Raw genomic sequence first — 26,527 nt, forward strand, 5'->3', positions numbered from 1 at the left:
TGGAAGCCTACCCTTCAGGATTTAGCAACACTGACCCCTCTCCTGGCTCTGCCTCACTGGCTTCATCCCCAGATTAGGGTTTGTGTTTAAAAACATATTTCAACCCAAATTAGAAATTATCCAAAGTAGCTGGAGAGTCACTCAGATCTCAAATAATTTTTTCCTTCTGCCATGAACTGGAAGGGGAAAGGGGAGGCTGACATTCCAGCGTGACTCTTACGTGTGTGTGTCTGTGTGTGTGTTTTCTAGGAACATATGCTTTTCTTACTGCCAGGGAGGAGGTTTCACAGCTTCCAGTGCCTCTCGGACAGACGGTGGTGTGAGGCGTCTGGTGCTTTTCTAAGACTTCCTATCAGAAGCTGTATATATATATATATATATATGCACACACACACACACACACACACATATTGGTGGGTCATGCCATGTCTGACTAGACTCTGGCATTTGTCCTTGGGATTGTCATCTTTTCAGATGAGAAAAATGGGCTGAAATTGTTCCGTTATAGTCCAAGACCCCCGTCCTTTCAATAAAGGATGAGCAGCTGGCCCTCCTCCAGGTCAGTGACCCTCATGTGGCAGAGGGAGAGTCTGGGAGAACCTGTCCCTCAGCTCCAGGATCATTCAGAGTAAAGCTGGAATCCTAAAATAGCTTCCATCTACCCTTCCACCAGCACCCTCCCTCCTGCTTTCCTCCACCTCCAACACACACAGTGCCTGGAGGAAACAAATTCACTTGATTATCGGTGGGGGTCAAATAGGGTTTAGAATGGGATGTGTCCCCAAAACATTACGGGCTCTGAAGCCAAATTCTCTGACATTTGTAAAACGGCTGCTTTGGGTTCCTGGTGCTGCAGGCCCTGGTACCCCAGGGGTGCAGCGGGCAGAGCCCTAATCAGAGAAGGAGGGTGGGCTGGTGGCTGGGCTCTGCACCCTTAGGCTCTCTAAAAGGGAAAAACATTGGGCTGATCAATGGGAGTTAAGGAAAAAACATCCACACTAACAAAGCAAAATCTCGTCTGAGAAGATTCAGACATTACGGGTTAATGATGAGGAGCGCTGGGGTGGATGATGCTGGTGAAAGGAGGGCTGGGGGCTCAGAGATGCGCCCGGAGCCTCTGAGTCAGCCGCTGAGGCGGAGCAGGGCCTGCAGCCGGTGCCCCCCACAGCAGGCCGTCCTGGGCCCCTCGTTACAAGCAGCGCCCTGTGTGCTGGGCAAGTGCACTGCAGGCTGCGACGGGCCAGCCAAGCCCCTTCCCACTGCAATCCCAGCGCTCGGGGAGCGCGCAGCCCGCGGTCGGCGCTGTTTCGCCTCGTTGCGTAACGTCACACCCGCGTGCGTAGCGGCCGTGCTATATATACGCTCAGGGGGAGCAGATGGCTCTCCCCACCCCCACCTGTCAAAACTGTGACTATATCACTCCTGACGACCAGAAGGAAGCTGCTAGGCTAGGCCAGGATCTCAAACGCTGCGGAGGTAATTCAGAGCCATGTAAAACTGCACCATATGTTTCGGGGTTGCCGGCTGCTTATGTGCAGGGGCCCGGGTTTGACGCCAGTCCGCGCGCCGGGCCCGCTCCTCGCCGCGGTGCGCGCCGCCTGGCCCGGGCCCCTTGCTCGCCCTGGAGGGGACTCTGCTCGGGGCCGCGGCGCTCCAAGAGGGGACCCGCAAGGAAAGCGGGTTCACCCAAAACCTGCCCCGATGACATCAGGCCTGTCCAAACAGGATTTCTTTAAAAACATTTTTTTGGTTTCATTTTATTGGGTCAAGATTAGGAAAGCGCCGGGCGCGAGAGGGCCGGCGCGCCGCGCGGCGCCTACCTGGCGGCGCTGGTCTCGGCCAGGCGGTTGTTCATGATGCCCAGCGCGCCCACGCCGCCCGAGAAGCCGTTCTGGCGCGGGTGCGCGCACGCGCCGCGCGGGTAGCCGTTGGCCGCCTCCGACAGCTGCTTCTGCAGCAGCGCCAGCGACACCTTGCTGGAGGCGGTGAGGTCGCGCATGGAGATGAGCTCGCCCGACAGGCGGCGGCCGTCGGCGTCGCTGTCCGCCGCGGGGTCGGCGCCGAGCGCGGCCAGGCGGCGGCGCAGGCGCGAGCCGGGCGTGATGGCGTTGCGCCGGGCCAGGGGCGCGCCGGGCGCGGGGCAGCAGCGCGCGCAGCAGGCGCAGCTCAGCTTGCGCAGCATCCAGTTGAGCACCTGCTTGATGAGGATGGAGATGACGTTGAAGAGCGAGTAGATGCAGCACACGCCCAGCAGGATGAAGAGGAAGTTGCCCAGGCGGTAGAGGCCCTGGTGGCGGTAGGCGGCGCGCTGGCTGCTCACCAGGTCGCCGAAGCCGATGGTGCTGAAGGTGACGAAGCAGAAGTAGAGCGAGTCCACGTAGCCCCAGCCCTCCACGCTGGCGTACATGGCCGAGGCGCAGCACGCCAGCAGCACGGCGCACAGGCCCAGGATCAGCAGCACGTGGTACACCGACGGCTTCCAGCCGGCCAGGCCGTCGGGCTCGGCGCGCGCGGAGCCGGGGCGCAGGGCGCCGGGCAGCAGGCCGCTGCGGCGCAGCCGGCGCGCGCGGCAGGCGCGCATGATGAAGGCCAGCAGCGAGATGATGCGCTCCAGGAAGAGGTTGAAGAAGAGGATGGTCCCCGCGCAGCCGAACAGCCCGTAGGCGATGAGGAAGGCCTTCCCGCCCACCGTGGCCGGGGTGGTCATGCCGAAGCCTGTGGGGACACGGAAGGGTCAGCGAGGCCGGCCGGCGCGGCCCCTGCCCTGGGCGTCCCCCGAGCGGAGGGGAGCGGCGTGGGGACCTTTCTCTCCCTTAGTGGCCCTAGACAGTGTGTCTGATCTTGACAGTCCCTAAGCTTGGAGGAGACACGGCCCCTGTGTTGCGGATGAGAAATCCAAGTGGGTGGGGCAAGATGGTCGCTGGGAAGGACCCATCAAGACACAAAGCAGAGAACAGCGCACAGGCGCTAGCCCCTGAGATGCCTCAAAGCCAGTGTCACCTGCTCTTCCACCCCTCAAACTGATTTTTAATGTATCCAGTGACACACCTGGACCTTGTTAGGAGAGAATTCCATAAGGCCTTCATTTTATTATTTATTTTTAATATGCTTTTATTGATTTGAGAGAAAGAGAAACATACATGAGAGAGAAACATCAATCGGCTGCCTCCTGCACGCCCCTCACTGGGGATTGAGCCTGAAACCTGGGCATGTGCTCTGACCATTTGGCACATTGGTGCCTGGGATGACCGCCAACCAACGGAGCCACCCCAGCCAGGGCAAGGCCTCATTTTATAAGGGATTTCTGGGGGCCAGGTAGCGCGTGTTCAGTCCAGGTAGCTATATCTAATGGTCTTTGAAAAGGGGTTTATAAAACTGACAAAAGGATAGTTTGAGAAGGAGAGTAAACATGGCTCTGCCATTGGGTGTCAGCTGCTTCTCACCCAAGGACCACCATAATCCTTGCTCTCACTTTTGAAGGGAAAGGTTTTGGTCCAGTGCGGTCCTGTGCTGCACGTGTCTGGGTCGCTTTTGTCCTGGCAGGTCCACTCTGTGCCTGAGCAGCTTGCTTATTGCTTTGAACTCTTATAATTAAGTTTTAACTTACCCACTTATTCAAAGTGCAGTCTTTAAAGGAGATTCTTTATTAATTGATTTCTGCAGAAGGCTTGGCTCCCCACCGGTGTGCTCCGCCCTTGCCACGCAGGGTAGCACAGAGCGGCAGCTCTGCCCCTCTAACCTGAGCTCTCAGCCTGCTGCTGGCTTTAGTCTCTTTGTGGGACTCATGGTTGCCTGACTCTGGTTATAGGAGGGGGTTTAATCTCTTCTTAGGAAGAGTCACTGATGCTCAGAATCTGAGGTGAAAATGAATCATCTGTCTGAGTAGCACTGTGGCAACTTTCAGCACTTCTACAGCAAAAGGTCAGGGGCATCCCTGTTTAATTCATACCCAGCGTCAAGAGGCTGCCTGTGTGTGGGCACTGGGGTAGGGCCAGCCCGGGGAACGGGGAAGTGGAGTTCTGTCTCCCTGGGCTTACTATTTCCTTAAAAGGGTCTGAGAAAGTATTTTTCAGAGTAATTCCTTGAACCTGTGTGCTGATCATTCTCTAGATTCCCTGGAGGAAATGCCCACTTGCCTGACCACAGTCTTGATCTTATGCCTAATGACTCAAGTTAGGAGAAAATCTTACGACCATGACACTCATGTTGAGGAAGACGGATTATATCCCTAGATTCAGAATTTGGCTACAAGAGAGTGAAAAACAAAAACAGCAATGTAATCAGGATTTGATAGAGGGATTTTGTCACTCCTTAAAGCCAAATTAAAATTCTTATGTTCATTATAAAAAAAATCAGCTTTGATTTCCTTCTTACCTGCACATTCACTTTTTTCCCCTTAATCCTCAGCTGGGGATATTTATTCCATTGCTTTTCAGAGAGAGTGGAAGGCAGAGAAAGACAGAGACGTCGATGTGAGGGAGACACATTGATTGGTTGCCTCCCCACTCGCCCTGACTGGGGCTGGGGATCAAGCCTGCAATGGAGCTGCATGCCCTTGACTGGAATTGGACCCGGGACCCTTCAGTCCACGGGCCAACGCTCTAACCACTGAGCCAAATCAGCTAGGGCTGCAGGTTCACTTTCAACCGTTTCAGTTACCCACGGTCAACGGCGGTCTGAAAATATTAAAAGGAAAATTCCACAAATAAAAAATTCATAAATTTTAAATTGTATGCAATTCTGAGTAATGTGATGAAATCTCATGCCATCCTGCCTGGGACATGACTCCTCCCTTTTTCCAGCGTATCCACTCTGTATACACCACCTGCCCATTAACCACGTAAGTAGCCGGCTTGGTTATCAGATCAACCAGTATTACATGGGCATCTGTCGTCCTGGATGTCCCTGAATGATGGAACCAGAATGAGACCTGTTTCTCCCCGCCATCCTCCTTCCCCACAGAGACGTGGCCTTACGTTAGGGCCTCTGCATGGCAGTCCCCCAGATATGCAGCTGGAAGACCAACACCCGCCATTCATTCCTCAGCAGACATTTACTAGTGACACAGTTTGGCAGGCCTCATACTAGGCTTGGGGATATGGTGGAAAACCAGAAAGGTGCAGTCCCTGACCTCATAGTCTCTGGGCTGCCTCCCTAGAGGTTTTGTACAAATGCTCACCCCTGTGATGCCAACAGCTCATCCTTGGGCCAAGGCGCAGCTTTTCCCTGCTGCCCCCCCAGAGAGGCTGGGCCAGAACTTGTCCTGGGGTCTCCTCATGGTCATGACTGCAGGCCCAAAATGATGCCAAATGCTTGACTGGCTGTGGCACTACCTGCCCAGAAGTGGACAGGCAGGTCACAAGGTTCTCTGACAACACAGAGGACACCCACTGCAAATGTCCCTCTCACTACCGCGATTCCTGAGGTCTGAGCTCTAAGCTCTGGGGAACGCTGAGGCCCTGGGTCAGGCTTCTTGCGGAGGGCAGTGCGGTCCCTGCCTGGGCTGCTGCCTGGCCAGATGCTTCCCAGAGTGCAGGAGCAATCCCCAAGCTCTGACAACCTGTGGGAGCCCGACTGGCTCTGGAGAGGGGCCTTGAAGCTTCAGGCAGAGAAAAGACAAACCCAGCCACCCTGAGAGTCCCCTCCTCCCCCAATCACACCCTGCAGAGGCGTAATCTGTCCCTGGGTTTGCACCAAGCCTGCTATTTTGTTTATGCCACAATTGATCTGCCATCCCAATTTGCAAAGAGCAGACACTTGGGGGCTTTAATATGCCACTTTGACAAAAGCTGTGAAGCTCGTTCCCACAGCCTGTCTGGTGCCGCCTTCGCAAATGGGGCCCTGGCGACAGGGCCTCTAGAGTTCAGCTCAAAGAACCTGGAACGGGAGGCCGCACCGATCTGTATCAGGCCGCTCTGGGTGGAGTCTCTGTGCCAGACCCTGGATGTGTCAAATCCTTCCAGCCACCCAGTGAGGGAGGCTCCATCAACCCCAACAATGTGGGCTGGGACACGGGACAAGGGAGTTGAGAGTACTCGCCCAAGTTATAGTTTGTAAGTGGCCCAGATGACCCTGAAGCCCTTCCCACTGCACCAGAAAATGGCAAGTCTTGGTTCATCACCTCAGGCACCTTGTCCTGTTGGCTGTGTGTGTCAGCTCTGAGGAGGAGAAATAGAACTGATAGTCCAATCCAGGAGACTTTAGAGAGTAAAAGGGCGCCCCTAATAATTACCTCAGCACAGCAGGTACAAACCAGGGCTGTTCCAAGCAACTGGGATGTATGATTAAAAAGCAAATTCCAAGGCAGGTCCCACTCCAGAGGTTTATTTAGTAGGTCAAGTGAGGGGCCCAGGAATCTGCATTTAGCAGATGTCCCCCGATGATTCTGATGCAAATGGGCTAAAGTACTTCTTTTAAGAAGCAACGTTATAAGGTATCCCGGATGACCGTTCTGGTGGGAATCTGCCTCTCACTGTTCTAATGGTCTATTATGATGATGATGATGAACTTTCTATTCCCTACAGTGAATGAGGAAATCTTGTATAAATTAGGCACTAATAGTTATTTGCTGACTGAATGACTGAAAGTAAAAATTTTAAGAACTTCTAAAGGCTGAGAGTTAAATATCAGAAACAGTGGGAAAACTGAAGTGTGTAGGCAGTGGGCAGAGGATGGGAAAGGAAGTATTAGGGTTGAGAGATAATATTTGGGATACCCAGTTAAATATGAATTTTAGATAATCATTTTTTAATGTATGTCCCATGTAATGTTTGGGACATAACTTATACTAAAAAACGACTTGTCGTTTACTTGAAATTCAAATTTAACTGGGAGTCCTGTATTTTTATTTGCTAAATCTGGCAATCTTACCATGGGCCCACTTGTCTGCAAGGCACACTCCTCCGAGAAGCCTTTCCCAATATCTTCCTCTCATCCCATCCTTCCTGACTGGCTAGAGGAGGGATTAACAACCTCACTTTAATAATCAAGCAGCCTGAAGCTCATACCTGTGGCCAGGTCAGCAGCCAGGCCTTCCAGTGCCCCTCCCTCTCCAAACAGGGAACCGAGGGAGATGTGGGGTGGAGAGTGGACAGGGAACCGAGGGAGATGTGGGGTGGAGAGTGGACAGGGAACCGAGGGAGATGTGGGGTGGAGAGTGGACAGGGAACCGAGGGAGATGTGGGGTGGAGAGTGGACAGGGAACCGAGGGAGATGTGGGGTGGAGAGTGGACAGGGAACCGAGGGAGATGTGGGGTGGAGAGTGGACAGGGAACCGAGGGAGATGTGGGGTGGAGAGTGGGGCTGCGGTCAGGCTGCTCTGTGGCTGCAGCCCAGACACAGACTCTGGGGGAGGGAAAGGGAGGCTTCTGGCCGTGCTGCAAGGAGGAGGGCTGGACTTGAGAGAACACTGGGCCAGAGAGGCTTCCCTAGGGCGCGCACTCCAGCCCCAGAGCCTCAGGGCTGTCCATGTCATCATTATCCAAGGCACTCTCCTGGGGAGGACACGAGCCTGGATAAGTCTCGAACCTTTTGGGAGAAGTGGGGCTGGAAGAATGGCTGGGAAAAGTCATCAAAGCATTCAGCGAGGAATGAAAATGTGGGGGGAATAATAATAGCTGGTGTGTGTTGAGCCCTCACTATTTCCAGGCACTTTGCCAAGACTTCGTGTACATCAGTGCATTTCACCCTCACAACAACTCTATGAGGCACTCATTCATTCTAAGCCAGAGCTTTTCCCCTTGAATTTTAACATCCCTGAAATCAGGCTGAATCTTACAATCAATGATCTGACAGTTTATTTGATAACATTTTAAATTCTTAATGGTATGCAGTAATGGTACATCTCTAATCGATGGTGTCTTAGATTTGATGAATGACAGTGGGAATTATTATCCTCCTCAATTGTGAGATTAAAAGGAAGTCACATTTAATAAAGACACAGGTTAAATAACTTGCCCAGATCACAGAAAAAGCAAGTGGTAGAGCCCAGATTTGAAAGCAGAGGAAGGAGCTTGTGATGTGATAAGGGAGAAGGCAAATGCACATGAGTTCCGAAGAAAAAGTAGGTTCCCTCTGGCTGGTACAGCAGTTTCCCACTCCGGCTGCACAACAGAATCACCTGGGAAACTTAAAACCATCCCCAAGGTGCAGGCACACCCGGCCAGCTCAGGTCAGAACCAGGGCCCAAGTCCTCTTGGTAGAGTGACTGGGAAAGACAGAGAGGAAGAGGGATTTGGGTGGGATTGCGAGAGGGAGGAAGTAGAGACGTGGTCTGAGAAAGGCGTGCAGGCTGGGAGAGTGCACAGGGCCGGCTGTGTGTGGGCTCAGCGGCTCATTCCCACGGGCAGCTCTGTGCCTGCCCCACACTGTGCAGCAACTCCTGCTGATGGTGGGTGAGCCTGTGCAACAAGGAAAAGGCAAGGCCCAGGGGCCTTTCCCTCCACCTGGTACTGGGGCTGAACTTGCAAGGAGCTTTGTGGGAGTAAGAGGTTCACCTGGCACCTCTAGGAGAGTCTCCAGCACCTGAGCCTGCCGTCTGGCAACATGCTCTGCCTTCTAGAAACGGACAAGCACTGGAACCCTCCAGCCGCAGAAGATAAGCTCAGCGAGTCTCCCCTCCTGCAGTTCGGGGAGGGCCAATGTCATCTTTCTTGGAGAGCTGAGAGCAGAAGCTGGGAGCAGAGGCTGTGGCCTCATGCTCTGGCGCCTCCACTTCAACATGTTACGTGAACATGTCACTTCTCCCTCTAAAAATGGCCTGATGACCGCCCACCTTAGAAGTTTGCTGCGAGGAGTAAGTGAGGAGGTGGTTTCTACATGCTTCGCACAGTGGCTGGGACACGCTAAGTGCTCAAAACACAGCACGCTCAACCGGGAAGCACCATGGGCGAGGCGTGGCCCTTGCATCACAGCTGAAGTGCAGCATGGTTTCACCTGATGCAAAATACAGTCGGGCCATGACCAGAAATTTTGGTGACAAGGAATAACTCCCCCAAGACTGACTCTATCATTGACTTGCGGTCCTTTCACCTCCCTGGGCCTCAGCTTCCTCAGTGGTTCCAAGTGAGTGGCAACATCTCTGGGCTTGCTTCAGGCTCTGGCCCCTGAGGTGGGTGAGAGGCCCAGTTAGAGGGAGGCACCAGCTTCTCCAGTCCCCAAACTGAGTGTGGCGGCAGGGCAGGATGCTGGCGAACGGGACTGTTGTGGGAAAAGCTGAGGCTGGGCTGCTCTATTTGTTGGTGTTTGTGGGTGGGTCTAAGTTGCAAACTAGATGGACAGGTAACCCCCTGAGGGCTGTGCGCTTGGTTTCCTTTGCTCCATAGCCGGTGTGGGCCTGGGCTCACGCTGGTTGCTCCATGACTGAGGCCAAAGAGGCAGCGGCCAGCAAGACCTGTGGAAGAAGTGGACCCCTCCCCATTTTCCTGTTTGCTTTTGGCTTATTCCGTGGGGCCTTTGGGATGATGTTCTTTGTTTGATGAGGGCAGGAGGATAGGTGGGGGTGGCTGAGAGGGCAGGGATCTAGAAGAAGACTGAACCCCACGGGCTGCAAGCTGATGATTTTTTACATCAGAAAAGTTTGGGTAAACTATGAGCAATGGGCAACTGACCCTGAGGATGGGCTTTGGACCTTGGCACTGCTTTCTTCACCAGTGGGTGGCTTGATCTTCCCCCAACCCTGCTCTTCATCTGTGCGATTAAAGCTTTCTCTCCTCCCCAGAAATCATTCAGCAAAATGAGTTATTAAAAGCTGGTTAACTACTCCTGCCTCCAGGGTGGCTCCTCCTTAACAACCTCTCCCGGGCAGCAGCTGTCAAGCTCAGGCCCTGGGAGCTGGATCCTGCGGGAAGATGACTCATTTATAGAGCCCATCCTCCTCCTGTCCCTTCCCCCAACAGATCTGTCCCTGTCTCTCTGATGACTAATTCAGAAATGAGATCACTGCCCCTCCTGCCCCTCACAAAAAGAGCACAGCCCGAGTCTCAGCCCAGAACTATGGCAGAAGACTAAAACCCAAGGCCAGGCAAGGCGGGACAGTCCCTGACAGGGCGAAGGCCTGGCCTGCAAGAGCCCGGAGTTGGAGCAGTGAGATGAGGGAAGACCCTGGCTGCGATCCTTGCTCCCCTATCACAGGGTCCCCACATAGGGCTGAGGTGAGGCACAGGCCGCCTCTCAGAAGGACAGAGAGACCTGCTGTGGGGAGAGGGCAGGCCGGTCCACCTGCCCATGACACTCTTTGGAAGTGCCAACACAATGCCAACTGGGTCACATTTTACCTCAAATCATGTATCATAGAGGAGCAGGTTTTAAAAAAGGAAACCTGTGGTGGTTCCTATGAAACAGAGACGCCTGCTCTCAGCGGAGAGTTCCAGCTTCTTTGTCAGTTCAGCTTCATACCCCTGGAGAAGCCCCCTCAGCCCCCTCCACGGGAAAGGGTCCCTGTGCCAGGCTGAAGGGAGGCGCAGGGAAAGGGGGCAGAGTGCCTGAGAGGCTGGGTTCTGAGCCCTCAGGATGACCTGCTCAAGCCCATGGGCCAGTCCTCACTCAAGCTCTGGGTCCATTCAAGTTGTCCCTCCTGTCACAGCTGGCAGCCTGGTTGGCTGCTCCCCAGGAGTGATAAAAATGAGAAGGCAAGATGAAAACAAGCCCACACTTTAAGCAGCCAGGTAAGTACTCCAGAGGGTCCCTGCAGAACCCTGTGCGCCCTGCTGGCTGCTGACAGGCCCCTGCCCCACGGGCTGGTGAGCCTAAGGGTCTCCGTTAGGGCCTGGCTGGCTCTGGAGGGACTGGACTTGAGGCCCCTGGACTGATGCTAAGGGTGAGGGGCGCCTCCTCCTCCAAACGGGGCGGCACCGCTGTACATTCTGCTCTAAGCCACCTACGGGGGGGAGGTGGATCCCTGGCTCACAGGATGCGAGGGACCCAGGGGCGGGCGCATTGAGCCCCAGCCCATGCCCAGCACTCTGACTGTGCTTTCACAGGTGTATCCCCCAGAGCAACCCCTGGAGGGTGGGGGTTATGGTCATTATTCAGGTGAGGAAACCAAGGCTCAGAAGTAAAGTGAAAGAACACCACCAGCACCCAGGTTTAAACCACACACCCACGGCTCTTTCCATTCCTCCCCTTGAGGCCCAGTTCATTCTCTTTTGATTTTAGCATGAGAGATAAACAGGAAAACCAGTGGCTTTATAAAAAGAGGAAGAACTATAATAAATATTCAAGTAGATTTCAAGGGACAATGGAGATGCTGAATATAACTGATAACTGTCTTTTTCTCCAACAATCAGCAGAATCTCATCCCATTTTAGAAGGAATTAAGATTATAAGAACAACCATCAACATTTTAAATAGCTCTGGGCAGTGTGTAGAGTCAATTTTTATGTCTTATCACATTTGGTCATCACTATAACCCAGGAAAGAGAATGTCATCATTGTCCCCATTTTATAGACACGAAAATTGAATCCATGGGAAGCAACGTGACCTGTATGATTTCTTATTTCCTTGAGTCTGAGTCAGAATTTGTACCTTTTATTTCTCAACCTCATCTCTCAAGTCTCACATCTTTCAATTATAACAAAGGAAAGATTTGAGGGTATATCAGCTTGTATTTTATATAGTGTTTGATGCTCTCCATCAATGTTTTTCTATTAAAAATTTTACATGACAGTAATAATAACTTTTAAAACCCCACACCAGCCAGTCTTGCTAACTGTTGTGTTGAGGACAGCCTGCAGGGGTGGGATCAGCGAGTCCAGGTCAGAGGCTGTGGCATCAAACAGATGAGGGGGAACAAAGCAGGGTGGTAGCCAGATGGAGACTAAGGAAGGGAGGCCAAAGGGAGGACCCAAAACCAGGAGAGAACAAAGTCACCAAAGCTTGAGGAGGCAGGTGGTTTGAAAAGCAGAAATTAAGGGTCATGGAAACTTCTAGAAGGATCTAGTAAGATAGAAACCTAACAGTTCTCCTGGGATTTGGCAACTAGGAGGAAGCTGGCCCCCGGCCTAAAAGGAGGGGGTACAGCCTCATGGCTGCCAGCCCGCAGGGGGCTGCAGAGGTGCTGGGAGGGGAGGAAATGGACACAGGTAGGGGAGACTGCCTTTGAAGCAGGCTACCAGGGGAGGCTAAGACACCCACACCTGGCAAGGCTCAGGGCCAAGATAGGTGCTTCCTTACTCTACCTCAGGGAGTGTCATGGACTGAATGTTTGTGTTCCTCCAAAATTCGTATGTTGAAATCCTACCTCCCAGGTGATGGTATTAGGATGTGGGGCCTTGGAGAGGTGGTTGGTTCATGAAAGTAGAGCCCTCATAAATGGTATTAGTGTCCTTATAAAAGGGGCCCAGAGAGCTCTCCAGCTCTCTTTCCACCATGTGAGGACATAGAGAGAAGGCAGCCATCTGGAAACTAGGAAGACAGCTTTCACCAGACACCGAATCTGCCGACACCTTGATCTTGGACTTCCCAGCCTCCAGAACTGTGAGAAATCAATGCTGTTTAAGCCACTCAGTCTGGGGTATATTTGTTATAGCAACCAGAATGTACTAAGATGGGGAGGTTGAATAACTTGCCCAAGTATCAGAATATTCTGGCTTAAACCCCAGGCCCTGGTGTCAGAGTTTCAGGCTATATCCAACCCCCACCACTCACCCAGAGCTACTTGCTACCCCTCCATGTCCTCATGGAGCAAAGGAGACAAGGTGGCTGTGAGGATTAGATGGGACAGCTCCTGTACTCAGCAGAGTGCTTGGCAGAGTAAACACACAGTAAATATGTTCATTATTAAGGTTACACACCCTGCAAAGGGCAGAGAAAGGAGAGGGCCTAGTCGGACAGAAATACTTGGAGAAAATACAAACGATGGTCCTAAAATTATATAGCAGCATGTCAAGTGTCAGATCTTGCTTTTAAGGCTTTAAGTCCCTCCCTGTCAGTCTATTTGGCTGCTATGACACAATACAGGGCTGGACAAAAGTAGCTTTATAGTTGTGAGTACGTGAAACAGTTTATTCTTGTATTATTTATTAATTATTGTATTATTTTTTACAACTTATTGTATTATTTGTATTACAACTGTAAACCTACTTTTGCCTACCCTTATACAAGACACTGGGTTGCTTATAACAACAGACATTTATTTCTCACAGTTCCGGAGACTAGGAAGTCAAGACTAAGTCACTGGCAGCCTGGCGAGAGCTCTTTTCCTGGTTCATAGATGACACCTTTTCTCTGGAACCTCACATGGTAGAAGGGGGAAAGGATCTCTCTGGGTCTCGTTTATAAGGGCACTAAATCCATTCATGAGGGCTTCACCATCATGGCCTAATCACCTTCTAAAGGCCCCACCTCCTAACACTATCACCTTCAGGTTAGGTCTCAACATAGAAACTTGCGGGGGGGACACAAGCATTCAGACCCTAGGCCCTCCTTCACATGTGCACTGCACTCACCTGCTCAGTCACTGTTGTAACATCATCAAGTGCTTCCTATGTGCCAGCTACGAGGGGTGCTCACTGTGTCTGACCTGGGAAGTGGGAGGGCACAGGCTCTCCCCATCAGGGGCCTTGAATGAGAGCCTGGAGACCCCAAGCAGTAAGTCCTCTCTTGTGAGGACTCTAAATGCTATTTCTATATTAAGTCATGTCATCAGAAAATAGCAACTGGGCCATAGCACCCTTGCTCTCCACTGAAATGCCTCCACTGTGCCTTAATGTTTCACCTCTTGCCTTTAGGGAATAATGATGGAAGCACCCATTTGAAGATGATGTCTGTGTCTTCTGCAATACCAAAGAGAAAAATCATTTCCCATGTCCCTTATTTAAAGATGCGTGAGATTTGTTTCTCCTTGAATTCAGGATCTTTTTATTTTTTAATATATTTTTATTGATTTCAGAGAGAGGAAGGGAGAGGGAGAGAGAGATAGAAACATCAATGATGAGTGAGTCATTGATCTGCTGCCTCCTGCACGGACCCCACCAGGGCTCGAGCCTGCGGCCTGGGCATGTGCCCTGACTGGGAATCAAACCACGATCTCCTGGATCATAGGTCACTGCTCAACTGCTGAGCCACTCCAGCCAGGCAAATTCAGGATCTGAAGTGTCGGTTTTCTAGGGGCCCTTGTGCCCTGGCTCCCTTTTCTTGAACACTGAGTGCCTGCTCTGTGGAAGCTCAGAGCCAATGTGGTGTGATCAATTGCTGTAGGACTGTGTCCCAGCAGCTGGTACATTTCTCATCAACTTCCAATTATTTTTTGGCTTCTGCCGTTCCTCCCTCCCCCTTCCTTCTCCTGTTCACAAGATCTGCTGAATACCTGCTGTGTGCGGGTGATGTGCCAGGACACCGCCCTGGCCTCCTAGAGCTTACAGTTCGGCTTATTCCAGTTTAATCTCTTAAATTTGTTCACATCCTTTATAAGCTGACTTTTAGTCACATATAATAAACAGCAGCAATATGGGGAAATCTTCAAGTCATCACAGTCCCATCAAATAAATGGAATCTTTTTCTCCAGTGTGGCCTTTAAAATGCAGACTGACTCTCCTTTGCCCAGGAAATTCCTGACATGTGTCAGTCTGAAGGCAGAGGGATGGACTCACCAACATTTTATTTCCCCAAATTCGTATGTTGAAGCCCTAACTCTGCAGTATCTCAGAATGTGACTGTAGTTGTTGATAAGGCCTTTAAAGAGGCAGTTAAGGTAAAATGAGGTCGTAGACGTAGGCCCTAATTATGACTGGTATTCCTATAAGGAGACTGGGACACAGAAAAGCATGGTGGGCAGACCATGTGAAGACCGGAGAAGACAGCCACCTACACGCCAAGAAGAGAGCCTTAAAAAGCCCAGTCCTGCTGACACCTTGAGCTTGGACTTCTGGCCTCCAGAAATGCGAGCAAGCAGCCCCGGGCGTGCACCCCTTCCCGGCAGCCGAGCTGAGGACGGCCCGTTGGCCGGCTGCAGGAGCCCTGCCCCCTGCCCCTTGCACATCCTGTTCTACAGCAGCCGCGGCAGCAGGGAGCTCAGATGCAAAGCTTAGTTTCTGAGCCCTGATCAGGAGGCTGTGTTTATATTTATCCTGCTAACTGCAGGGGACTATTTATACACAGAGAAATAACCTCCCAGGCAAGATGGGGGCAGCCGAGGAACCAGCTGCGCCGCCAGTCCCGCTGGTGCACAGGCTCAGGCCCCGTGGCTCTCAGGTGCCACCTCCTTTCAGGCTCTCTGATGCCAGCTACCTCACCCCCACACGGGGCTCGGGCTCCGGGGGTGGAATCTAGTCTTCCTAGTACAGGGGGACTGCACAGAGGCTGGCTGCCCTTCACCAGCTCTCCAGAATGTGCTCAAAGGACCAGTGCCTTCAATTGTAGCCTCACTCAGATCCAACTCAATACCGGGTATTTGGTAGGTGTTCAATGAACAGAATAAGGAGTGGTTTGGATTGTTTAAATGACAGTATTCCCCCTTATCCATGGCTTTGCTTCCAGTGGCTTCAGTTACCCACAGTCAACCACGGTCTGAAAATTTTTAGCGGAAAATTCCAGAAATAATCGATAAGTTTGAAATTGAGGGCACTTCTCTGTAGCATGATGAACTCTCACAGCATCCTGCTGCTTTCCACCCAGGACATGAATCATCCCCTGTCCAGCGTATCCAGGCCGTATAGCTGCCTGCTCATTAATCACTTTGCAGGCCTCTCAGTTACCAGGTCGGCTGTCATGGTATTGCAGTGTCTGTGTCCAGGTAATCCTTATTTTACTTAATAATGGCCCCAAAGTACAAGAGTGGTGATGCTGGCAATTCAGACATGCCAAAGAGAAGTCACAAAGTGCTTCCTTTAAGTGAAAAAGGATGTACGTATGGCAAAAATCATAGTAGACATAGGGTTCGGTACTGTCTGCGGTTTTAGGCATCCACTGAGTCTTGGAACATGTCCCCGTGATAAGGGGGAACTACTGTAGTCTCAACTCATACCTTTAGAACTATAAAGTGCCTCTGCCACTTGTCTTCCCTTCTTGCTCCCCTTCTCGGGAGCTCTGAGGGGAGGGTCTCCTGGGAGTGGGGGGCCAGCCACCCTGGGCTTGTTCTGGGGTCTTGCAGCCAGGCTGAGTTTTCAGAAGCCTTTGGAAGATTTCAGCTGGACCCTGGCCACACTGCACAGATTCTTGTTTTATCAGAGAAATCACTCCCGCACAGTGACTCCTGAGGTCCTCTGCAGGGACAGCGTGTGAGATGAAAGCACCTGTCAGGTGATAGTGCCCAGGCTCCTGCTGCCTGCAAAGCACTCAGTGTGTGGGAAGCCTGTGCACGGCACAGTGTCCAGCCAGAAAGGACATAGACAGCTTACAGGTTTTTGAGCACGTGCTAATGGAAACACTTTATATTTACCCTGGGTGGATAAATGCTTGGGTCAGCCTGCACAATGAAATGTGGATGTAATGTCATTAAAGGAGTTATTTGAGGTGGAGACTTTAATTCCCTTGAGCAGGTGTGTCAATGGAACTGAAAAAGAGAGCTGCCAGGGCACTGAATTGCAGACCCTGGTACAGCTACCACCAGAGCAGAGTAACAGCCCCAGCAACAAGCACGGATGACAACTGGTTTTAGCTCTGATCACTACACTGTGTTGCTTTCTTTACTAGGCTTCTATGGGATTTATGTTTGTTGTTGTTGTTAATCTTCACCCGAAGATATTTTTTCCATTGATTTTTAGAGAATGGAAGGGAGGGAGGGAGGGGGAAGAGAAAGAGAGAGAGAGAGAGAGAGAGAAACATTGATGTGAGAGAGAGACATAGATTGGCTGCCTCCTGCACGCATCCCAACCAGGGCCGGGAACAACGCTGCAACCCAGGTACATGCCCTTGTCCCGAAATCGAACCCACAACCCTTCAGCGCACAGGGTGACGCTCTACCACTTAGTGATATCAGCCGGGTGAGATTTATGGTTTTAAAGGTCATTTTCACACACAGTTTATTTACCTTTCCTCCCAATTATCTGTGAGGTGGGTGCTATTATCCTCAGTTTTCAGATGCACACTCTGAGCCTCTGAAAGGCATGTTCTAAGGTAAGAAAGTGGGGGAGGTGGTGTCAGAATTTGGGCCAGTGACCCCACAGTGGCTGACCCACCCCTTGTAGGTGTCTGATCTCTGACAGCACTGTCCAGGGCTCTCCTGGCAGAAGCTCAGCCGTCCTGTTAGATGCTTCTGGCCCAACCTGCCCTGGGGCTGGAAGGCACCCCAGAGGCAATGGGGTATATCCCCAGGCACGTGTTCTGTTTGCTTTTGGGGAGAAAAGACACAGTAGGGATTAGGGTGGTCACGAGGCAGTGGATGCTGCCCACGGACTGGTCCTCCGGAAGCTGGGCTGGGGGATGGGCCACTCCCGCCTTCTCCTCCCTGCTGCAGTGATTCTAGAGGTCTGTAAGAGGGGGGGGTGACATCTTTAAAGTCTTTATTTTCCATCTCTCAGCCAAGGAGCGAAGCATCGTCCACCATCCGTCTACCCAGCGTTGATTCTCATAGCTGCTTCTGCTGCTGATGGGAACAGGGCAGGGTTTCTTTCCACCAAGAAGGCAGGAAGCTGCACCCATCACTGCTCCCGGGAGCAGGGGACCCCAGATGTGGTACCAAGTCCCCAGGGGCTGCCTTCCCTCAGCTCTGGGTGGTAGTGAAAGGCCAAGCAACATTCTAGAAAAACCACCACTAATTTCACCTCTCCTTCTTTTGGGCTGACTCTACATTTTCAGAAGAAAGCAAAGATTGACATTCACCCTGATGACAGACACACAGACATGCCAGCACTCCCCATTGCACTGCCCCATTGCCTCCCTTCCCCCTTAACTCACATGGGGGCTGAGGGGTAATAAAGCTGGGCCAAAGGAGTTCTCACTGTATCAGCTCTTAGCACAGTCCCAGCCAGTGTTTCAACCAGGCCTCGTAACCTGGACAAGCCCTGGAGCCTCGGCGCAGGGCCTCCACCTATGGGCTCTGAGTGTCAAGGACTGTTCGTGAGAAAGGCAGCTGGGAACACCTTTCTCTTTCCAACCTCGCCTTCCCAGACCCAAAAGATGGCCGGCACCACTGTTCCCAGTGCTCTCCCTAAAACACATCGGTCCTGTGTACTTTCCTGCCTGCGTAATCCATAGATTGCAAAAGCTATAATTTCATGAGGTTGGTTTTAAATGCCCTTTGTTGGGGCCTGGGCATGGCCCAGTGTGAACGCTCTGTAATTTTCAGCCTCCTGAACGGCCCCCCCTATAACTAACACATATCATGCACCAAACATAACCCACCTTCTTTCCACCCCCAGACAACCCAGTGACTTCTTCACTTACATGATCTCCACCAGGGCTCTCCTTGGGGGTCTCTGGGTTAAGTCCAGTGGGGGATGCAATCATGCTTCTGATAAACTACAACACATCTTCTCCAGGGATACTGTGCTTTTAACAATAGGGGTGCTTTAAAAAAGTTCATATGTACATCACATATCAATATATGAAAAGTAAGATTCCAAATTTTGTCCAGAAAAAAAGACTCAAAGGCAAATCTCCATAGTAGTTCCCTTTTAATGGTGGAACTATGGTTCTTTTTTCCTTTCTCTTCTTTCTTTTCAGATGTTCTATAATAAGCAGATATTACTTTAATGAATTAAAGACTATTCTTTTTATCATTATTTTTTAAAGGCAAGGTCTAGCAGTCTGGTGGAGAGGGAAGTCACACATGTGTGGTCAGATCAGCACTGGCAGAAACAAAACAAAGAAGGAGGGTGAGTGAAGCCTGAACTATCCGGGTGGGCTCTGCAGAGGAAGTGGCCCTCGAATGCTACCTGGATTTGGGTTAAGTGAAGAGGAGGGGACAGGAGAGGGTATTCTGGGCAGAGGTACTGCTGTAGTAAAGACCCAGAGGTGCACGGTACCAGGTTTTGTTTGACTAGAGCTGAGGGTGCAGCAAGGAGAGTGTTAACCACACTCAGGCTTGGAGAGTCTGGGGCCGGTTTGTAGGATCCTGGAGGAAACCAGGGAGGCTGCTGCCACAGGATGGACCCTTTGGGAGGCCTGGATACAGCTCGATGTCCTTCCCTAACTCAATCATTTATAAAGTACCTTTTATGTCTCTAAATTTCTCATCATTCAGGCAGCGCCGACCTGGCCGCGGGGAGGGGATGGGGCATACTCACTAGCTCTCGGATCTGAGAAAGCCCTTCAGCTTCTCTTTGCCTCAGTTACCTCATATGTAAGGTGAGAGTATGAACTGTACCTGCTCCCACAGGATGGTGGTGAAGAGTAAATGAGAATGAAGTGTGCAAAGTGCTTCGCATAGGGCTTGGAAATGCTGGCCATTTGTCCTGTTAGAGAGCAAGTACAGAATCTCTAAAGACAGGAGATAAGAATGCAGAAGGGGAAGGTAGCCGAATAAAAATCCCAGACACAATTTCAGGAAAATTCCTTCGCTTTCTTTGGGTAAATAGTTTGCTCAGGAGGCCAGCTGGCATTACCTAGGCGCTCTCATGGGGAGGAACACACCCCACATTCATCTCCGAGAGAAAGAGACCACTATGGACAGGGAAAAGCTGTCAATGAAGCCAGCACTTAAGTGCCCCAGGAACAGTCCCTCCCCCACTCAAAAACTTCCAATGGCTGCCCAGGGCGAGGAGTTGTGGGACCCAGTTATCTGACAGACTCCTACGACTCTGCAATTATTGTAAAGGTGTCTGAATCTATTTGCTCAGAACGTTGTTCTCAGCCATAATAACTTTCTCCTACATGCTTGTGCTATTAGTTTCCAAATGTAAGTAAAATGTAAAACCATTAATGCATTTAAAAGTGGTACTGAATTAATTCAGAAGATTTTCTATCCATATGTATTTTCCCTATTAATGGAAAGTAAAAGTATATGTAACTTCTATAATATGGATTCTGTAAAAATATTTCTGGCATTTAAAGTAATCCTCAGGTTTTAAAAGGTTGGTAGACTTTCTGGTTCAAGATGACCATCTAATCACCTGAATTTATCTGCTTTCCCTCTGAGACCCTATTAAAATGAGAGTAAAGGGACATAAAGGTGTAAACCAGCAACAACGCTGAGAATGAGGAGGGAGGTTTCCAGTGCATGAGAAATTTCAACATGTTTTTGGAAGGTGGACAGCAGGGGAAAGAGTGGTCACTGATGAAGGTGGATGCAGCTCAGGGAAGGTGACCGCTGAGGAGGGGAAGGAGATAAAGTGCCCAAAGAACAGTGGGAAACACCCACTGACCTACGGAGAAACCCGAGTCCACAAGCCCCACCTATGCACACTGATCTTCTATTTTTTTTAAAATATGTTTTTATTAATTTTAGTGACCGAAGAAGGAAGAGAGAGATAGAAACATCGATGAGAGAGAAACATCAAATGGATTGGCTGCCTCCTGCACACCCCTTGCTGGGGATTGAGCCCGAAACCCCAGCACGTGCCCTGACTGGGAATCGAACTGGTGACCTCTTGGTGCATGGGTGGATGCTCAACTGCTAAGCCACACCGGCCGAGCTGATCTTCTAAACGTGAATGGACAGCCACAGTTCAGACATCTGAGGAAAGCCTGCCGCCTCTTTCTTTCAGTTCTTCTCCTAGCTTAGCCACTCCTTCATCTTTTAGACACTAAGGTTTAGTCTTCAGATCTCTTCTCTTTGGGGCCCCATGATCACTCCCTGGGACTCAGTGGTTCCAACCTGGCTGTATATTGGAGTTATCTGAGGAGTTTAACAAAATACTAATTCCTAAGTCCCAACCACCAGAGGATATGATGCAATTGGATGGTGGGGGGACAGTCTGGGCATTAAGACTTTTTAAAACTTCCCAGGTAATTTTAATATGCATCCAGGGTTGAGAACCACTGTCATTAGAATCACCTGGAGATGATACTACAGTGGCACTACTCTGGGGGTGGAAACCCAGGAAACATTACTAAAGAGAAGAGCTAGGGCCCTGCAGATGCTGGCTCATTGGATCATATTACATAGGTCGGTTGGGCCTCCCCGTGCAGGGTATGAATCACCTTCCTCCTTCCTCCTCTGCCCTGGGGGGGGGGGGGGGGCAGGGTCAAAAACTGGGATAAAATTAATTAGTACTCAGCTCCATGTCTGCAGCTAGTGTGCCCTTCAGCCATAAACAGCTATATTTAAATAAGCTTTATAGAAAAACATTAAAAAAGAAAGCAAGGATTTTAGTTGGAGGGATTCTAGGGACAAAGATGCCATGAATTAAGGTCACTGCTACATACCAACCTCTGTTGCATTCTTGCCACCCTCCCCCAGTGCCTTTCTCACCTGTAGAACACAGGAGGCTGCCCTCGGCAATCTATGAGCAGGAAGGGGAGGGAAGGGGCTTATCTCCTCCCTCCTCAGCCTGACTTCACTTCCCACCTCCTGTACTGTCTATATAGCCTCTTCAACTGCCAATATTAAATGCACAAGCAAATCTCTGGATGCATCGTAGGCTTCCCAGGCCCACAGTCAGCCCTTTCCCTGGATCTTCATGTGTGGCCTTGATATCAAGAAATGGGGCAGGAACAGAGAACAAGAAGACCCAAGATTAGTGGAGGCCTTGTTGAGTCTTGTTGAGTGCCAGTCACTAGATCCTGCCACTTGGCTCCTGAAAACATCTCCACGGCTCCTCTCCTGCTCCTTTCCAAAGGCGACAGGAAGCCTGGGCTCTATGCCTTGACCCTTCTGCCCAACCACTCTGCATTACAAACATTCAGCATCCTGGGCTGCCACATAAACAAATGAACATTTATTGACCCTCGGCCTATTATGTGAGGGTCCTCCCCATGACCCTGTGAGGCAGACTTTGTTGTGAGAATTATATGTAGCTGCCAACATGCCAGATTCTGCTCTTTGTTCAAAGTGTATACGGTAGGAGAGGGAACAAGATGGCGGGTAGGTAGCAGCTGCACCGCCGCCTCCCACAACCACATCAAAATCACAACTAAAATACAGAACCTCCATCACTCAGAGCTTCCTGAAATCTGGCCACACAGAAGCCCTACAACCAGGGATCTGAAGGAGCACCGAGAGCGGCAGGAGGGGCGGAGACGCGGGCGGGTCAGGGCTGGATCCCGGAGAGATGGCAGCAGGCCCACACCCGGTGCCCCTGCCCCGGTTTAAACCCGGGAGGGAATCTCGGGTGGTGGGGTTTCCTGGAGGAGTGAGGGGTCCCAGCCCCACATCAGGCCCCTCGCACAGGGCTGCAGGGCCAGCAAGAGACATCCCTACAACTCCTGGCTGTGAAACCAGCGGGGACAGCCGCTGAGGGTCGCGGAGGCTGCGGGAGCCCCAGCAGCTCCTCTAAAGGGCCCGGCACGGACTCACTCGGACGCTCCCTCTGAGCCCAGCGCCGGGCGGCAGCTGGAAAGGACCCGGGACACTCGGGGAGGAACTAACCTGCCTGAAGTCTGGGCGAGAGGTGGAGAGGCGGCTTCCTCCCGGGCAGAAGGGCTGGCGGAGGCCATGGCTCCTTTGGTGAGTCTGCCCCGCACACAGCCGGCAGCAGGCGCCATGTTTGAGTCGCCAGCACCTGACTCACACCTTTGGCCCTGCCCCTCCCCACCTGCAGGCTCATCCAGGCCATTTCCAGGGGCTTTTCTCGAGCCCCATGCTTAGGACTTTCCTAAAATCTCTCAAACAAGCAGCAGTGAGCCCCATACGGCTTGATAAGTGGCTCCAGGCCTGGCACTAGTGGCAGCTGCATTGGCTCATAGCTTGGCCTCTCCTGGACACCGCCAAGCCCAGCACAAGTAGCAGCCATCAACGGTTTGCCGTGTAGCTCATGCTGGGTGGCCCTGGGCAAGGCACTGGCAGAGGCTGACTTGGCACCTCCTGGGAGGCCCCAGACAGTGCACCTGGTGGTCAGACTCGACCACGATGGATTACAACCCTACCACACTCAAGAGGCGCACTTGGTGAGCACCAAAACCCCACTGAAGTAAATCCTGCTCCATAGGGGTATCTCCAGCACAGCAGCTCTTTGGCTGTAGTTGCAGCTGGTCCTCACAGTCGATTGGCCTGAGGGTCAATTCCTCCCAGTGATGCCAACATCAACCAAATCTCAATTACAACAGGACAGTGCACACAGCCCACACCGGGGAGCACCTAGAAGGCCCAGCTCAGGTGACTGGGGAAGCTGAGCCGCTGGACCCTATAGGACACCTACTACACAAAGCCACTCTACAAATTCCAGGAGACATAGCAGCTCTACCTAATACATAGAAACAAACACCTGGAAGCAGACAAAATGTGGAGGCAAAGAAACATGTCACAAAGGAAAGAACAGAAGAAATCTCTAGAAAAGGAACTAAATGAAATAGATCCAAGCAAACTAACAGATACAGAGTTCTGAATTTTATTTATAAGGATACTCAAGCATATTAGTAAGAGTTTTACAAAAATAACTGAGGAAATTGATGACTTGAAAAAGTACCGATTTGAAATGAAGGCTACACAAACTGAAATGAAGAATAATTTACAGGGAACCAACAGTAGAGGACACTGAGAATCAAATCAGCAATTTGGAACATGAAGAAACAAAAAACACCCAATCGGAAGAGCAAAAAGAAAAAAGAATCCAGAAATATGAAGATAGTATAGGAGCCTCTGGGACAACTTCAAGAGGCCCAACATTCGTATTATTGGGGTACAGAAGGAGAAGAAAGAGAGCAAGAAATTGAAAACCTATTTGAAAAAATAATGACAGAAAACTTCCCCTACCTGGGGAAAGAAGTAGACTTACAAGTCCAGGAAGCACAGAGGGTCCCTAACAAGAGGAACCCAAAGAGGCTCACAGCAAGACACATCATAATTAAAATGCCAAAGGTTAAAGACAAAGAGAGAATCTTAAAAGCAGCAAGAGAAAAGCAATTAGTTACCTACAAGGGAGCACCCATAAGCCTGTCAGCTGATTTCTCAACAGAAACTTTACAGGCCAGAAGGGAGTGGCAAGAAATATTCAAAGTGATGAAAAACATGGAACTACAACCAAAATTGCTCTACCCAGCAAAGCTATCATTTAGAACTGAAGGTCAGATAAAGAGCTTCTCAAATAAGGGAAAGCTAAAGGAATTCATCACCACCAGACCAGCACTACAGGGAATGTTGAAGGGTCTTCTTTAAGAAGAAGCTAATGAACAAAAGAATCTGACAAACTAACCAGATCCAGAGACATTGATGCATGCAACAGGCAATTATATTTCAGAGGAAAGAGGGAAGGGGAGTGGAGGGTGCAAAGAGGTTAACCAAAGAATTTATATGCATATAAGCGTAAGCCATGGACACAGTCAATATCGGGGTGAAAGCCTGGAGAGGGGGTAGGAGCAATGTGGAGGGGGTCAATTGGCGGGGAAAATGGGACACTGTAATACTTCCAACAATAAAGATAAATTTTTTTAAAAAGTGTGTACACTAGTAGCTATAAAATAAAAGTATAACTACCATAGATCTTGAGCCGCTTAGAGCTCATGAAGAAACAACATGCACTGGCAATCCTTTTGAATGGGTTTGGAATAACACTGCAGTTCAGAGCTGAGTATACAAACTAAGTACACACTCCTCAAGGATTTACTATCCAGAGACACGTAAGCTCCCCATGAAGTGGAGGGACAGCTGGTAGTGGGCTGATTTAAATGTTGGAGGTGAACAGCCAAAACAAGGGATTTCACAATTATCTGGCTGTTTCCAGGCAGTCTAGAGACCAACAATTTAGACTAGATGCCTGATTTAATGGTGTAACTAAATAGTGACTAATCAGCCAGAATGCTCTTCTAAAACACTCATCATCACATTACACTCCTGCTCAAGAACATATAATAGCTAAGCGTTATTGCTCCTAATGGCCAAGTCGAAACGTTTCTGTTGGGCTTTCAAGGCCCTCTGGTCTGACCTAAACCTACTAAAGCAGTTTTACCTGTCACTGTTCCTTAACATGCCTAAGGCAGGCTGGTACTGACCTAGCTCACAGTGGTCCCCAGGCCTACCTACCCTGCAGCCCCAGACATGGCACCAGACATTCTGGAATGAGCAAAGGATGTGGGGTCAAAGACCTCAGCTCAGCTTTCCTAGTCATTTTGTGGCCTCAGCCAAATTACTTATTAACAAAACACTAGCTCACATTAGCGTGCTTATTAAACGCCAGGGCCAGATTAAGCACCTACATTCATTGTCTCCTATAATTCTTCCAATAACCATGTGAGATAGGCATTATTATTATTCCCACCTTATAGATGTTAAAACTGAAGCTTTGGAAGTTCATTCATTTGTTCAACAAACATCAGGTGTTGTGCTAAGGCAATGGGAATATAATAGTGGATGGGAGAGACAAGAACCCTGCTTTGGTGGAGCAGGAAGTGGCCAATGAGGCAACAAACAAGTAAACAAACACATGAAAGCGGTACTCCAAGTGTGATGGACAGTGCCTGGACGTGAGTAGAGGACACTACTACAGTCAGGGTGGTCAGGGTGGTCAAGGGGTGAATTTTAGCTGCAGACATTGAAGCTTGAATGCAATTGAGAAGTCATTTACACTAAGAGTCATGGAGCAGTGCTCCAAGGAGTATGAACAGCAAGTGCTAATGCCCTGGGGTCTAATAAGTCCAGTTTAGCTGCAGTGAGTTGAGCGAAAAAAGAGCAGTGCCAATGAGGCTGTGAGGGAGCAGGGCCAGATTATGCAGGGCCTTGAAAATTGTGGTGAGGAGCCAGATGTCCTGCAATGGGAAGTCACTGAAGGGTTTCAAGTAAAGGAAGGACTTGATTTGATTTACACCTTGAAAGATCTTTTTGGCTGCTGTGTGGAAAAGAGGTTGTCAAGATGCAGAGAGGAAATTCGGGGGTCGATTAAGAGACTGATTCAGTTGCCCCAGCAACAGACGGTGGTGGTGGCTGAAATAGGCCGATAGTGATGGGCACGGAGACAAGTGGATGGAATTGGAATGTATTTCGCAGATGGAACTGAGAGAATTTGGTGATGGGTTGGATATGGAAGATTAAGGAGGAAGAGGCCATTTATTGAGATGAGGAAGACTGTTACAAGGCAAGAATCAAGAGTTCTATTCTGGTCCTTTAAGTTTTGATACGGATTAGACATCTACATGAAGATGTCAAGTAGGCATTGGAACTATGGTCTTGAAACTTAGTGCGGAGGATCAGGGTTATTCACCTTGAAGTCATCAGCAGACAGATGGGATTTAAAGCCCTGGGTGTGAAGGGATCAGAGTATGCAAACCTAAAATATAAGGCTTTGGCATCAGGATTATTTTAAGATGAAGGCAGTGGAGAAACAGCAGATACAGAAAAAACTCTCTAGTCTTTCCTGTCTGCCTAAATGTAGGGTATAAATTTCCTTTTGTGAAGATGTCTCCCGTTCCTTTAACTGTACCAGAAAGAGGAAAACAACTCTTAATCACCAGAGGCACTCTTACCACCCTAAGATGGCAAAACAAACCTTACTGAAATAACACTTACCTTCCATTAGTTTCCCTTTATATTTTACTTTCCACAATTTATCACTCCTAAAA

General features: G+C 50.3%; 1 protein-coding gene across 1 annotated transcript in view; it reads right to left on the reverse strand.

Moving 5' to 3' along the window:
- Positions 1-1,816: 1,816 nt before the first annotated feature.
- KCNK12 (potassium two pore domain channel subfamily K member 12) overlaps positions 1,817-26,527 on the reverse strand; it is a 38,346-nt gene continuing 13,635 nt past the window's right edge. Inside the window, exon 2 of the mRNA XM_087823535.1 lies at positions 1,817-2,715. Coding sequence (XP_087679661.1) covers positions 1,817-2,715 — 899 coding nt within the window. The remainder of the gene's footprint in view (positions 2,716-26,527) is intronic.

Source organism: Miniopterus natalensis, chromosome 13 (assembly GCF_054644295.1).
Source record: "Miniopterus natalensis isolate mMinNat1 chromosome 13, mMinNat1.hap1, whole genome shotgun sequence".
NCBI classification, from domain to species: domain Eukaryota; kingdom Metazoa; phylum Chordata; class Mammalia; order Chiroptera; family Miniopteridae; genus Miniopterus; species Miniopterus natalensis.